The following is a 12,420-nucleotide window of genomic DNA, read 5'->3' as shown; positions in this document are numbered from 1 at the left end:
GATGTGCGCACCTGGGTCTCTGTGCTCACACTGCTAGTGGGGTGGACTGGGAAAGTTTCCTGAAGAGCTGGAGGACACAACAGCCAGCTGGCTGGCCCTGGAAAGAAGGATGTATCCTGGAGGGTGGGTGCTATCAAAATACCCTTCAGACAAGCAATGCAATCACAGGGATGTATGAGGTACAAGCGGAAGATAAAGCACCAGCTTGTGCAATAAAAGAGAAGAAAAGGTTGCCAGTAGCTCTTTTGCTTCATTCCCTAGAGTTAAAGGGGAGAGGTTTCTGGCGCCAGTACGAAGAAGTGTTTGCAAAGGCAAATGTAAAACTTGGGGAATTCCACCACCTAGTTAGCTGAACCAACAAGAGTTGGCTTTGAAGCCTAGAGAGGCATTTTCTGCACAGTGCTTTCAAGTTTTGACAAATCTGGCCTCCTAGGTCAACCAAAGAGACAATCCAGATGTTAGCTTCCCACATGAGCTGCAAGAACATGCTTACACTTTTTTTTGGAGAACTGTGGGGAATCAGGGACACATAGGAGTGCACAGCCATATTTATTGTATGGAGTCGGTCAGGGACATTTTATAAATGGAACTTTGCCTGGAAAATTGGGCTCTAAATGTTCTTGCCAAAAAGAGTATCTTTCAGTTGTGGTAATCCCGATTACTCACTCATAGGGGTTCAGTTTTTCCCCTCTTCAACAATGCCAGTGATTCCCTGTCTCATCTTCTGTAAAACAATCTTCTTAACTTTTATTTAGATAGAATGGTTTTCCCTGTGGCTTTTGAGCAGGCTTAAAAACCCCCATCACATTTAGAAAGCCATAGAAAAAGAGAAGAATAAAAGTGCTATTTTTTTGGGTGTCAATATTTGCATTAGTGTTATTGCACTGGTAACAGCTAACTTTGTCGTTTTTGGAAGAGGGGTATATTGAAACAGCTAGTGCTTGTCACTGCAGCATGCAGCTATGGGATGGATAAGGTCTGTTCTCTGTTTGGTTACTTTTCAAATAAGAATCCCTGTGACTGGTTTTGAGTAGTGCTACTGTCCTAAAAGCTTATCTGGATTAACTCTCTATTAGTTTTGGATCTGGACTGATTAAACACGATTCTACACTGTGTCATAGACAGACACATGGTTTGGTGGGTCGTGTTGGCACCTGATATCCACCATCCAAAAGTTGTCCTGACTCCCAGACAAAGTTGTCACATCCTAACAGCGCCCTTGCTCTGGGATCGTTTTCCTGTGGAGCGCTCTTGCCGTGTCCAAGTCTGAACGTGTTGGTACCATGCTTGGGAGCCAAATGGCATGGTGCAAGAGCCAGCCCCTCTGCTTGGATTAGGCATCACTGCACAAGGCCAGGCAATTATCTGGTTGTTAATAGATTCATTAGTGCAAGTCCTCAGCTCTGTGTGGGGATAGCTCTCTTGGTCCTGGAGCAGTCTGAAATTGTTTTCATGTAGCAGCTGAGATGTCATCATAAGTTAGAGGTGCTATCATTTAAAGAAAAAGGGTTTTTGTTTTAGGCATGGTGGAGTGGCTGGGGGGAGGGGAAGAAGTTGTTCTGAGCACAATCTGCTCCTTATAGCAAACTAAAAATTCACCATTTTCCAGGACCAGCAATTTTGTGTCCATTTTGCTTAAAAGTCCTCCCTTGGTTAATGAACCTTGTAGCTATAAAGTTATTCTTTCATTCACACTCATCTACAAGGCTGGGCTCTTCTTCATTATGAATTTTACATGTTGGCCACTTCAGTAAACACATTTTTTAATCTGATACACATGATTAGACACTAATTGTATTTACAACTGGAAACAGGAGCCATTAGCACAGAGCAGAGATTAGTAATACTATCACTATGTTTTCTATTAAGCTTCCAGTTTCATGGAAATGAAGAACCACAGAGATTTCATCAGAGAAGATACATAGAAGTAAAAGAGCATTTTGTAAATTCAATGATTTCTTAGAACCATGGGTTTTGTGCAAATCAAAGTATTAGGAACAGAGTTTGTGTCTTCAAGAAAGTTGCATGCAAGAATCTTTCCTCCAGGTTGACAATGTGATAAGCATTTTATCAAGTTCAAATCTGGTTAAAATACCATTCTTACACAAAAGCTAGGAGTTTCTGAGTCTGCCATGTTTCAGGAAAAAAAACATCTACCTCTTCTAATTACCTGATTTTTCTAATTATATGACTTAGGGTTCCTTTCTTAATGAGATAAAGATGCAATCTTGGATTTATGCAAGCCAAAAATGTTCCATTGTATAACACAAGATTACAGGGAGACAGCAGGAACTAAGGCATCAAAAGGCGTTTGCAGGCAGAGGAGGAGAGGTCAAGGCTAAACATGAAGAAGGAAGTGTTGAAGACAAATAAATGGAGGAAGACTGCTCCAGTGGCAGAACAGAAAAGTTGTATGGTTGAGGAAAAAAGGAGAAAGCGAGACAAATTAGAGGTAGTAAACATGCCACTTGAGCATATAAGAAAGGGAGTTTTAAAATGTGTCACACACCAGTAAGCTTTTAGCAAAAGTCATTGATGAAATCTGGACTTGTTCTGAGACCCTCTTGATTTAGTTTAACCTTCTAGTGTGTATCCTCACCTCTTTGTTTTAAGGAGTTTGATCTGTGAAAGCACTTTTTCATGTGTGAAACCCCTTATTCCCTTGGCATGTTGACCACCTCTGTAGCCAACAGGAGGGATTAATTAAGGCAATACTAGAGCCCAATCACTGCAGTTTCTTGCCTCCTCAGACAAGCTCTTGCCCAAGAGCCAAGTTGGTCTGTTGCCTGCTAAAAGCTGATGCCCGCTGCTGTACCTCTTCAAGGCATCTGGGCACCAAATATCAAGAAATACTTCCTTTATCTGCTCTTGGCAACTGGGTCTTGCCAGTAACTGACTTAGCTAAGGAATAAAATCTGAGCAATTAATCAATGAGAGCATCACTCAACACCAGGATACCAGCCACTAAAGGTATGCCATCTGCAGTCTGTGCAAGCAAAATTGCCTCAGTATGGTTTAGTCCCTCAAGCACGAAACTAACTGAGTCACGACTCCACGAGCGATCCGGTGGCAGATATTGGGTTTCAGGGTAAATATTGTTCAGTTTAAGCTTAGAGTTTACTAACAGGCAGGCAAGGAGCCCTCCAGGACATGTAGCAGATCAGGCACAGTTGTCTTTCTGGGCTGCAGGAATGTATCTCCTTCCCTTCACCCCTGACTCAGTCTCCACTTGGACGTATGGTTTTAGGATATCCTCAGAGACAGAGGGAGCATGAGGCTACCCTCTGAAACATCTCAGAAATCCCAACCCTGAGAGATCTGATGCTGCCACATGTCGGCCAGCCGTGGCTCCGCTGCTCCGTGAAGACAAGAACTGCATGAGGTAATACTGCTGCTTAAAAACCAAAGAGCTTGAGAAAGCCAGTGGTGGTTACCAAAAGGGACTGTGAAGGGACACAATGTCTTTTGGAAATGCTAGGAAATGTTAGGAGATATAACCCAGTAGCTTTAAAAAAAATTAATTTTGTTTCAGGAATTTTATTTACTTCTTACATTCAAGGCATAAATAAGGCTTTGTAACCAAATATCCTAGCTGACTTTCCCAGCTCTGTTCAAATCATGTTCCCAGTATTTTACCTCTGAAAAAAAAAAAAAAAAAATCCCTGGCCTACCTCTGTGGTAATTTCATGTAGGTTCATAAAGATCCCTTCATTAGAGAGCTAACTTCATACTCAATATTTGTTGAGTTCAAACACATACTCATGTGTAATCATTTACATTAAAAGGACTGAGGTATTTTCTTTACATATTTATTTTAATAGCATGTCATGGGAAATAAGATAAGGCTGTAAGAACACTTGGATGTTAGAACAGGCCCTGCTCTTGTCACTGCATCTCTCATCTCTTTCAAGAAAAAATCCAGAAGCCACGTTTACCTCAGGAGGAAGACAATTGTCTGAGTCAGAGTAGGAGAAATTAATAGGTGAGAAATCAACAAGTGGAAGCTCCTCAGTGTCTGCAGAGATCTCAGGTGTCACTTCTCCCAGGAACGCTCAACACATGATTCATTTTGTAACTTTGGGTCAGCCCAGGTGACTTTCTTTACAAGTTACCTGAAATCATTGCTGTCTGCAGACAACCCTGTTTCAGAAGCCAGTGGTGGCTTTCCAGGAGGAAAACAGGCGGGGATTAAGTTGTGTGTAATTCTTCCCTCATTGCAGCTCAGAGGTCCAGATCCCATCATAGGGACAAATCACTTATTACCTCTTTTGACTTAACAGCAGCCTATGGCAGCTCCAAAGGCAGGCAGCTTGCAGCAGGGGTGCCAGCACAGTTAAGAGTGATCAAAAAAGTTTGTGCATGCACATCCTCATGTGAGGAACTTTTTGACATAAATGATCCTATGAGAGCATTAGAGCCTGTTAGACCTGTACAATGAAAAATTACTCTGTTCAGCTTCTAGCTTGGGTGTAAAAAGTAATTCAGGGTGCCAAAATAGTGTTTTTACTTATCCAAACCAGATTTTTTTAACTTGGTCACTCAGAATGGATCTGGAAGCCCTGGATGAACTTTTCCTCCCCCTGATTCAAACCAGCAATTTCTTCTTAAACAAAACACAGACTGTCTGGGCACTCACAAGGGTTACTTTGTGGTAGTTAAAGATTTGGGGAAATGGGTCTCTCTTCCTCATGGCTGGATGCCATACCAAGCTCTTCAGCATCCAACACTGTGGGGCTGGTGGGCAGTGCACTTTCCCATGGGGAGGGTGCTCCTCCTGCTCCAGCCTGTGCATGTTTCCTCTTGCCTCCCTCTAGCTATCACCTACCCCACAATCATGTTATTTCCCTGAGCTATCTGATATGAATTTAATCCCCAGAGGCTGAGGAGGACTGAATCTGGTTTCTCACCGCCCATGTGGATTCCCTTACCAGTGGGCTATTCAGGGAAAGGCAACTGCTACCTCCAAGTGCTTTAATAATTCTTTGATTCCTCAGCTTGTACTGCCAGTGCCCAAAATGAAACGCTTTGCCATTTGTTTTGCCTGAAACTATTCCACAAAACTGCTTCCAATTTATGAATGGATTTGGCTACCTCAGAACCTCATTTTTAGCTAAGTCGCAACTTGCCAACAGCCCTCACCCAGTGCTATTCTTGAGTGCTTTGCCCAATCTTATGTTTCAGAAGCAGCGCCTGTGTACAGTGTGGTTGCTACAACCTTCTCTCCAAGCCCTGTCCTCCCTCAGTCAAAACAGGAAGGCAGGAGAGGAGCTGTGGCCAAGGCCCCTTGACCTTCCAGGGAAACAGGGAGTATTTATGTGGAGACACTGGACTGATGATCTTAGCTGTGTTGACAGGGATGAGTTATAAAGTGAAGCAGGCATAAGTTCAGTTTTAACGAGGCATAGGATTTCCAGGATTTAGGAGTGTTTTTAGCACCTTTCCCCTCTAAGACTGCTCATCCCCACACTTCATCTGTGTCCAGATGGGTACCAGTACCACTCGATGGTTTGTGCTGGGAACTAAGAATCAGTGCTGGCAGGTGGTGGGAGCCTGCCATGGACTGGTCTGGTTCTGATGTAGCACAGGGCTCATCCAGGGGCCTGTCCTCCACTACCACCCTCCCCTATGGGGCTGCCCTCTCCCTCCTCCCCCCCATCTATTTAATACCCTGGAGAATTGGGTCAACGGCTTGGGGGCCCTCAGGGAGGGGGAGCTGGACACGATGCATCTGCTGGAGCCTTGGCAGAGCCACTCCTGCACTCGCAGGGCTTTGCCAGAAGGATCCACAGAGCCAAACAGAGGTAGAATTGGCCTCAAATTTTAAAGCTGTCTGGAGTACATTGGTAGGCCTGATTCACAGTTCCCACCCAAACCCATGAGGAGAAGGAACATCTGGGGAAGGGAGGAGAGAACAGAGTCAGTGACTGAGATTTCCACTTTTTCACTTGAGTCCATCCTTGGTAGGATAAACAGCTTAATTTTTTATATAGGGAAGAATCTAATACAAATCATACATTTCCTTCCTTACGTGAAGGAGAATGCAAAACCAACTTCAACACACTGAAATCTGCCTGTAAAAGAAAATTAAGCTTAATAGTTATGCAATTATTGCATTCCTTTATTTTAAAATAAGGACAGGAAGCACCAATTAAACCTGCAAAAAATATTTTTTGTGCTTCTCTTGATAAATAACCCAAGTTTATGACTAATTCTGTTCTGTGACCCAGAGAAGACTCCTTTCTTCCTGTTAGCAGATGAATTGATAGCCAATGGATTCTTTGTACTTTCTTGCTGTGGTAGGAGAGTAAAGCAAAAAGAAACCCCCAACGTTGCACTTTTTAGCCTCAAAGAATTAGCTGAATTGTCATCCCAACCTCTACCCAATCAGAAGAAAAACTCTTACACCTAGGGGGAAAGAGCATTCAATTAAAATGAGTCTGATTATCAAACAAAGCTTTTCCACAATGGTCCAGCTCTGCTCCTGTTGAGTGATGTACTACTTTCAGTCAGTAAACTTGTACAGGAGCCTTTCTGTCAATAGATGTATTTTTTGTTGAGTATTTCACAACCGGAGAAGCATGACTTATCACCCAAAGTTGTCTTTGGGAGAACAATTAAGTTATTTAAGATGAGCAAGGCAAGCTGCTGACACATTTCAGAAGGCACTGCTGTTCAGTTTATGCAGACAAAGCCTGAAACGTGAAAGCTGGCCTCCTGCCTTTGTTTTCTTCTAACCGACTGCTGCCGGAGAAGCAGATTTCCCTGTTCCATGGCTAACTAAATCTGCCTGGTTGGCTTAACCAGCGAGCACATTCCTGCACTTCAGGAAGAACACTCCGGGCTCATTATGAGCTACTGGGCTACAGCCTGACGCTGAGAAAACAGATTTGTTTTGGACAAGCTGCTCTGACACGGAGGTGCCAGGGTGAATAACCTTTGGGGGGGGTGGAAAAAAAATCAACAAACTAGTATAAAATCAAAAACCTGTCATCAAGAGCAAGATGAATAATCTGACAAATGAATGGCTCTGTATTTTATATCAAAGCACAAAATAACTGGAAGTTGCAGGGATCTGACTCATGAGCAGAAATAGGGTGCTGGGGCTGGCTTGAGCTGTCGCTACCACCAGCTGCCTGCCCCCACCACTGGAGAATGGGTGGCTCAGATGCTGCTTCTTAAGCAATTCAGCCACAAAAGGCTACAGCTAAGCATTTTAAGAGAAACGTGTCAGCGCTAGTTTATAGGCTCACTGCTTAAGATAAACCTTGAGACTCCTGGGTTGCCTGGTCGTGGGTTGCCACAAAACCTTTCAGCTGTTGAGGCAGGAGGAACAGGACAGACACCTCGCCAGGCATCCCGCTGGAAGTTGCACCAGGCACAAGTCAGCACTCGGCAAAGCAGCATGTCCCAGCCAAGAAGCATTCCGCTGCCACAGCAAGGAGTTGACAGAAACCCCCAACCCCCTTATCAGCAAAGCAGCCTTTTGGAAACGGGCAATTTTTAAGCCGTGACCTATTTAAAAGTCCTGCCCCATCACCGACCAGCAGCACAACTCTGCTACAAATCCCACAGCAGGCTGCTGCCGCTGCGTTTCCCCAGCTGCTCTCTGTGACAAGTTCCTAGACTCAAATAGCAGTTCTAATCCTAGCGTAAAGCTCCAGCCCGGCTCCGCAGATAAACACATTGTTTCACCTGGTCTTCTGCGAAAATGAGACTGTGGCAAGTGCCTTATCGCTGCTATTTTCTCTACCTCTTCTCAGCTCCTCCTCCCACCCATAACTTTCTAACGTGTTTATCGTGTAGAAAGAGAAAGCTCAGAAAATCAAACTCCTACAAAGGCAGGGGGAAGGAGAAAGGGTGGTTGGATATGTGCACCCGTCCCCGCTGAGGGTACAGTTACACAGCGCCTTCAATTGCTCTAAATTGGAGTTGCCGTAGCAATGCCTGCCCTGCCTGCATTATCCTGTCCTCCCTACCTTCTGTTAGCAGACAACAAAGGACGTGTATGCGAAAAGCAAAAAGCCACTACCTGGGGCTGATCCGGCTGAAAACCAGCCCTACCTAAAAATGATTCGTTTTGGCACATTGAGCCCCATGCAGAGGCTCGCTGTACACCTCGAACCACAGGAGGGCAAAGGAAGGAAGCACCAGGATTCTGTAGGACAAGAAGAAGCAGATCTGTTGCTCTGTTGATTTTGGGACAGCTGAATTCCTGCAGAAAGAATTCTTAGCAGGGAAACAACAGTGCCGAGAAGCTGCCTCCGTAAGAGGAATCCCATCCAGCTCCTCTCTCAGCTCCGGCAGGTTACTTGCCACTCTGGGCTCCCTGCCTGATGCCACAGTATTGGGCCACGGCTTGTCCGGGCTGCAGGCTGGAAGTGTAGCAAGGTAGGAGCTCTTGTGCTGGCAGCTGCATTTTTCTTAACTAGGGCAAAAAATTGCAACTTGAGGGTTGGGGGCATGATGTACACGTCTGGAAAAAGATGCTTCAAGTTCACTCAGAGCTATTTTGACACTGAATTATGCAACATTCTGCTTTGCTATATCAAAACTCCTGTTAGAGACCTTAATTTTGTTTCACTAACCATTATTCAAAGAATGCACTAGCTGAAAATATCTCCCGAAAGTTTAGTGATGTGGGGGATGATGCCCAGGCTCTGAAGTCATGAATACCAGCGCAGTTAACCAGTGAGATCTGCAGTCCTGAGGATGTCTTATAGCCTATCTGCATCACTCATGCATTGCCTGAAGTTGTGTTTGTTCAAAATTCGACACCGTTATTGATGCATTTGTGGTTGGTAAATGGCTTTAATCAAGAGTTTTCTTTAAAAAGGTACTTTTAAATACCATGTGATATGTGGAGTCATACACACATGCAGATACACACATTGCATCGCAGCTATTACACAAGAAGGGTTCTGGCCACGGTGCCTCTTTTCCAACTCTTCAAACAAATAAAAAAGAGAACTGATGAAAGATCAGGCAGTTTAGGAGAGCTTTAAAAGGCAGTGGCTTCTGAATTGCCTTTGCACTCCCAGGTCCTCAGAGAGAAGCATCAGGTGTGCTTCCCCAGCCTCCACGGGTGCAGCCGACCGGCACGGTCAGACGGGACGCCTGCCCGGCGCTAAACCCAAGGATGCAGAATATTTGAGAGTGGTTTGGCCGCTGGCAGTCAGCTGTGGGAGCCGCAGGAGTCAGGATGCAGGAATTTGGGTCTTTGTTTCAGGAACATTACTTGGAAATTATCGGGGGCAGCCGCAAGACGGTCCGAAATCCCTCATCTTATTTATCTACGCTCGGCGCAGGGAGAAAGGGAGGGGAACCGACGGCACCGTCCCTCCTGGCTCCGGGGGGCCGAGGGCTCCCTGCCGTCTTGCCGAGGGTCCCATCCCTTCCCGACCCGGGCACTGCACGGCACCATCCCGACTCCAAGTCCCCCGCACCCCTGCCCGTGCGCCCAGCGGCGCGGGGCGGTGGGCGACAGTGACAGCTGCAGCACACCGCAAGCTGAGCGGGATTATTTTTTTATTATTTCTTCCCACCTTTTCCTCCTCTACGAGCCGCCACTGCCCGCACCGCTCATGGTAGAGCCAGGTCTTTAACTTCGCACGGGGAAAGGAGTAAAGAGAGAAGTGGCCGGGACGGGAGGAAAGGAGGAGGGTAGCCGCGGCTCGGGGGGCTGCAGCGAGGGCGGCCGGCACCTGCCCCCGGACTGCGGCGGCGCCCCCGGACTTACTTTCTGGGGGTCGGCGTAGGTGCCCAGCCCCAAGAGCGGGATGCTGTTGCCGTCGCTTAGCGGAATGCGGTGGCTCTCGGCGGTGAGGTTCATCGTGCCCGCAGGTAGGGCCGCCCCGGACCCGGGGCTGACTCCGCAGGGGGGTGGGAGCCGCCGCCTCGCAGCCCAACCTCAGCCCCTGGCACCGGCACCGACGGCTGGACGGAGCGGACCGGCGGTGGCTCTGATGGGACCGAGGGACGAACTGCTCTCTCCCGCCGCCGGGGAGCGCCTTTTTGGGGGGCTGAGCCACGTGTGCCCGCGGCTGCCCTGCACCGCGCCCCGCCGCGCACCGCCCCGGCCCCGCCCCGGGCCCGCGGCCACCGGCTCCCCGCGCACCGCCCCGCGCTGGGACGGCCCCGCCGCGACCCCCACGGGCCCGCCAAAGGCTGCTCCGTGCAAGCCTCAAGGGCCGTGGGCCACCGGCACCTTGAGCGGCTCGGGGCGTTGCTGCCCACTGGCCAGGGAGCCCTCGGGCTGCCCGACCTGGAGCTGCCGGCACCGGGGCACCGGCTTCCCGGGGTTTGGGGTGCCAGGTCTTGGAAATTTTGCCACAGAGGTGTAGAACAGTTTCCACCTCTCCTTTCCGGGGGTTGAAACCCACTACTGTAAGAGGCAAGGAGGGAAGGAAGGAAATCCCAGACGGGTGAGTAGTTTCTCTGCCTCAGCATGAGCCCCAAATTACAGTGAATGGGCTCAAGTTCCTCAAGGTCTAGTTCTGCTCCACAGTGGGAAAAAAGTACCTATTTCCTAGTGCTGATAGCCCAGAAGGAGATAATATCCTTTATGAAATTCATCACACATCTCTTACCGTCTTTTCTAGTCCTCATAGAACACTCAGGGCCATGCTGCTACACCGCTCTGCATATGTACCCTGTCCTGAACCACCTGCTTTGTGACATCTATGTTCTCCACATTTAATCTGGTCTTTTAGGTCTTCCTAGACCAACCTGAAATTAAGCCTTCAGAGAACGTTATTCCTTAACTATAACAATGGTCTTTGCCTGCAGATTATTTTATCACCTCTAATACCCTACTTGGCTTTCCATGCATTGTAATAGTTCATCAGATTATGCAGTTCCAAGAGGGGTTAATGGATCCATCATGATAAGTTATCTCTTCAGCTCTTGAAATCAACAGGTGTGTACTAGTTTGCATTTGGGGAAAGGGCTCGTTGCTCCTGAGGCTGAGAACCTGCCCAGAGAATAGCCTACTATGATACCCTTTTAGTGTTACTCATTAGACACCTGCAAGGTATCTAATATCCTGAGATGGAAAAACTGCCACTTCCACATTTAGGAACGTTCCAAGAAGTTCAGGACTAAGTGCAAGTCAACTAATCCCAACCCAAAAATTTCTAGACACTTGGGATGTCCTGCAGGACAAAGGCAGGGTGCTGTGGTTGAATGTAAATCGCTCCTTGGAAAGTGGACTGAGTGTGACTGAGGTATTGTGAGAGACTGTACTTTATCTGGGCAACACAGTGCAAAGAGCTGCCTGTAAGGAGGCTGGGTTCCATCTCAAGGGGGGGAAGCTGAGGCAAACTGCAGCCTGGCTGTAGTTACTGTGGGCAGGCTCATCCTGCTGGACCCTGTCTGCATATTGCTGCAAGCTGTGGGTGCCTGCAGGAGGAAGGACCATCTCCATGCCCCCTGTTCCTATGTACTGATTACCGCTTTCTTGCTACAGGAGCAGCTCTGATGTCTCTCTGTGCCAAGCACACTCTGTAGGGAGGACAAGTCGATGCCAGCTGCATGTCTAAGCTATAGCCATCATTCTATTGTATTTCCAACAGAGGAGCAAACACATGGAGAGATGGAAATGGGGTGAGTAGAGGAGAGTCTGATGTGGCAGAGGACATTCAGGACCTCCTTATTTCCAGTCCCATTCTAGCATTTCATTAAGAGGCTCTGCTGCCCAGCAGCTGATTCCTATCCCTTAACTTCTGTGCTCCAAGTCCACTCCACAACCTGCTTTTCCATAATTCCTCTCAATCCAGCATCTTTTGGGGAGTTTTGAGGTGCTGTTTTGGCTCATTTGCTTTGGGGTCGGAGCACATCCAATTCACTCATGTGCTCCGGCAAGAGAGCAACGCGTGCCCGGAGCTGCGCGTGATCCCGAGCTAAGCAAAGCACGGCTGTGCCTGTGCTGGCTGTTCTGGGGAGAAGAGCAAGTGCAAGGAGCCTCTCTGGCAGGAGTACACGAGCCTGACATCTGATAGCCTTCAATGACAGCTGTGAAAGAAGGATTGATGGACTTGCTATAATTCACAGAACAGGGAGCTTGGGTAGGAGAAGGACTTGTGCTTCTAGGAACAGGCAGGCAAAGTGGTCCATCACCCACAAGGCAAGCCAGCCACAACGGGCACGAGCTCCCAGCACTCATCACGTTAACAGGCAAAAGTCACCTCACTTCCAGTTTCACTGCTGGGCTGGTCCTTACAAAACTATCCAATGTGCTTGCCCCAGAAAGTGGAGAGAGGAAGAGGATTTTACAAGTCCTTCCCTCCACTCTGGCACCTTAACTGACAGCAAATAATATGAACACCTCTTTCACATGAGAGTTTTAAAGTCCCATAGCTGCTCTAACTCCCTACCCTACTGCTCTACTGCCTTTCCAGATTTTATATTAAACCCCAGAAAATA

The 12,420-nt window shown here is 47.5% G+C and overlaps 1 protein-coding gene across 1 annotated transcript in view; it reads right to left on the bottom strand.

The window, feature by feature from the left end:
* AKR1D1 (aldo-keto reductase family 1 member D1) overlaps positions 1–10,004 on the bottom strand; it is a 34,745-nt gene extending 24,741 nt beyond the window's left edge. The window contains exon 1 of the mRNA XM_015628859.3: positions 9,737–10,004. Coding sequence (XP_015484345.1) covers positions 9,737–9,829 — 93 coding nt within the window. The 5' untranslated portion in view covers positions 9,830–10,004. The remainder of the gene's footprint in view (positions 1–9,736) is intronic.
* Positions 10,005–12,420: the final 2,416 nt, after the last annotated feature.

Source organism: Parus major, chromosome 1A, assembly GCF_001522545.3.
Source record: "Parus major isolate Abel chromosome 1A, Parus_major1.1, whole genome shotgun sequence".
Taxonomy (NCBI): Eukaryota; Metazoa; Chordata; class Aves; order Passeriformes; family Paridae; genus Parus; species Parus major.
Note: the sequence above shows the minus strand (reverse complement) of the source record. Positions and strands in the feature narration are given on the sequence as shown.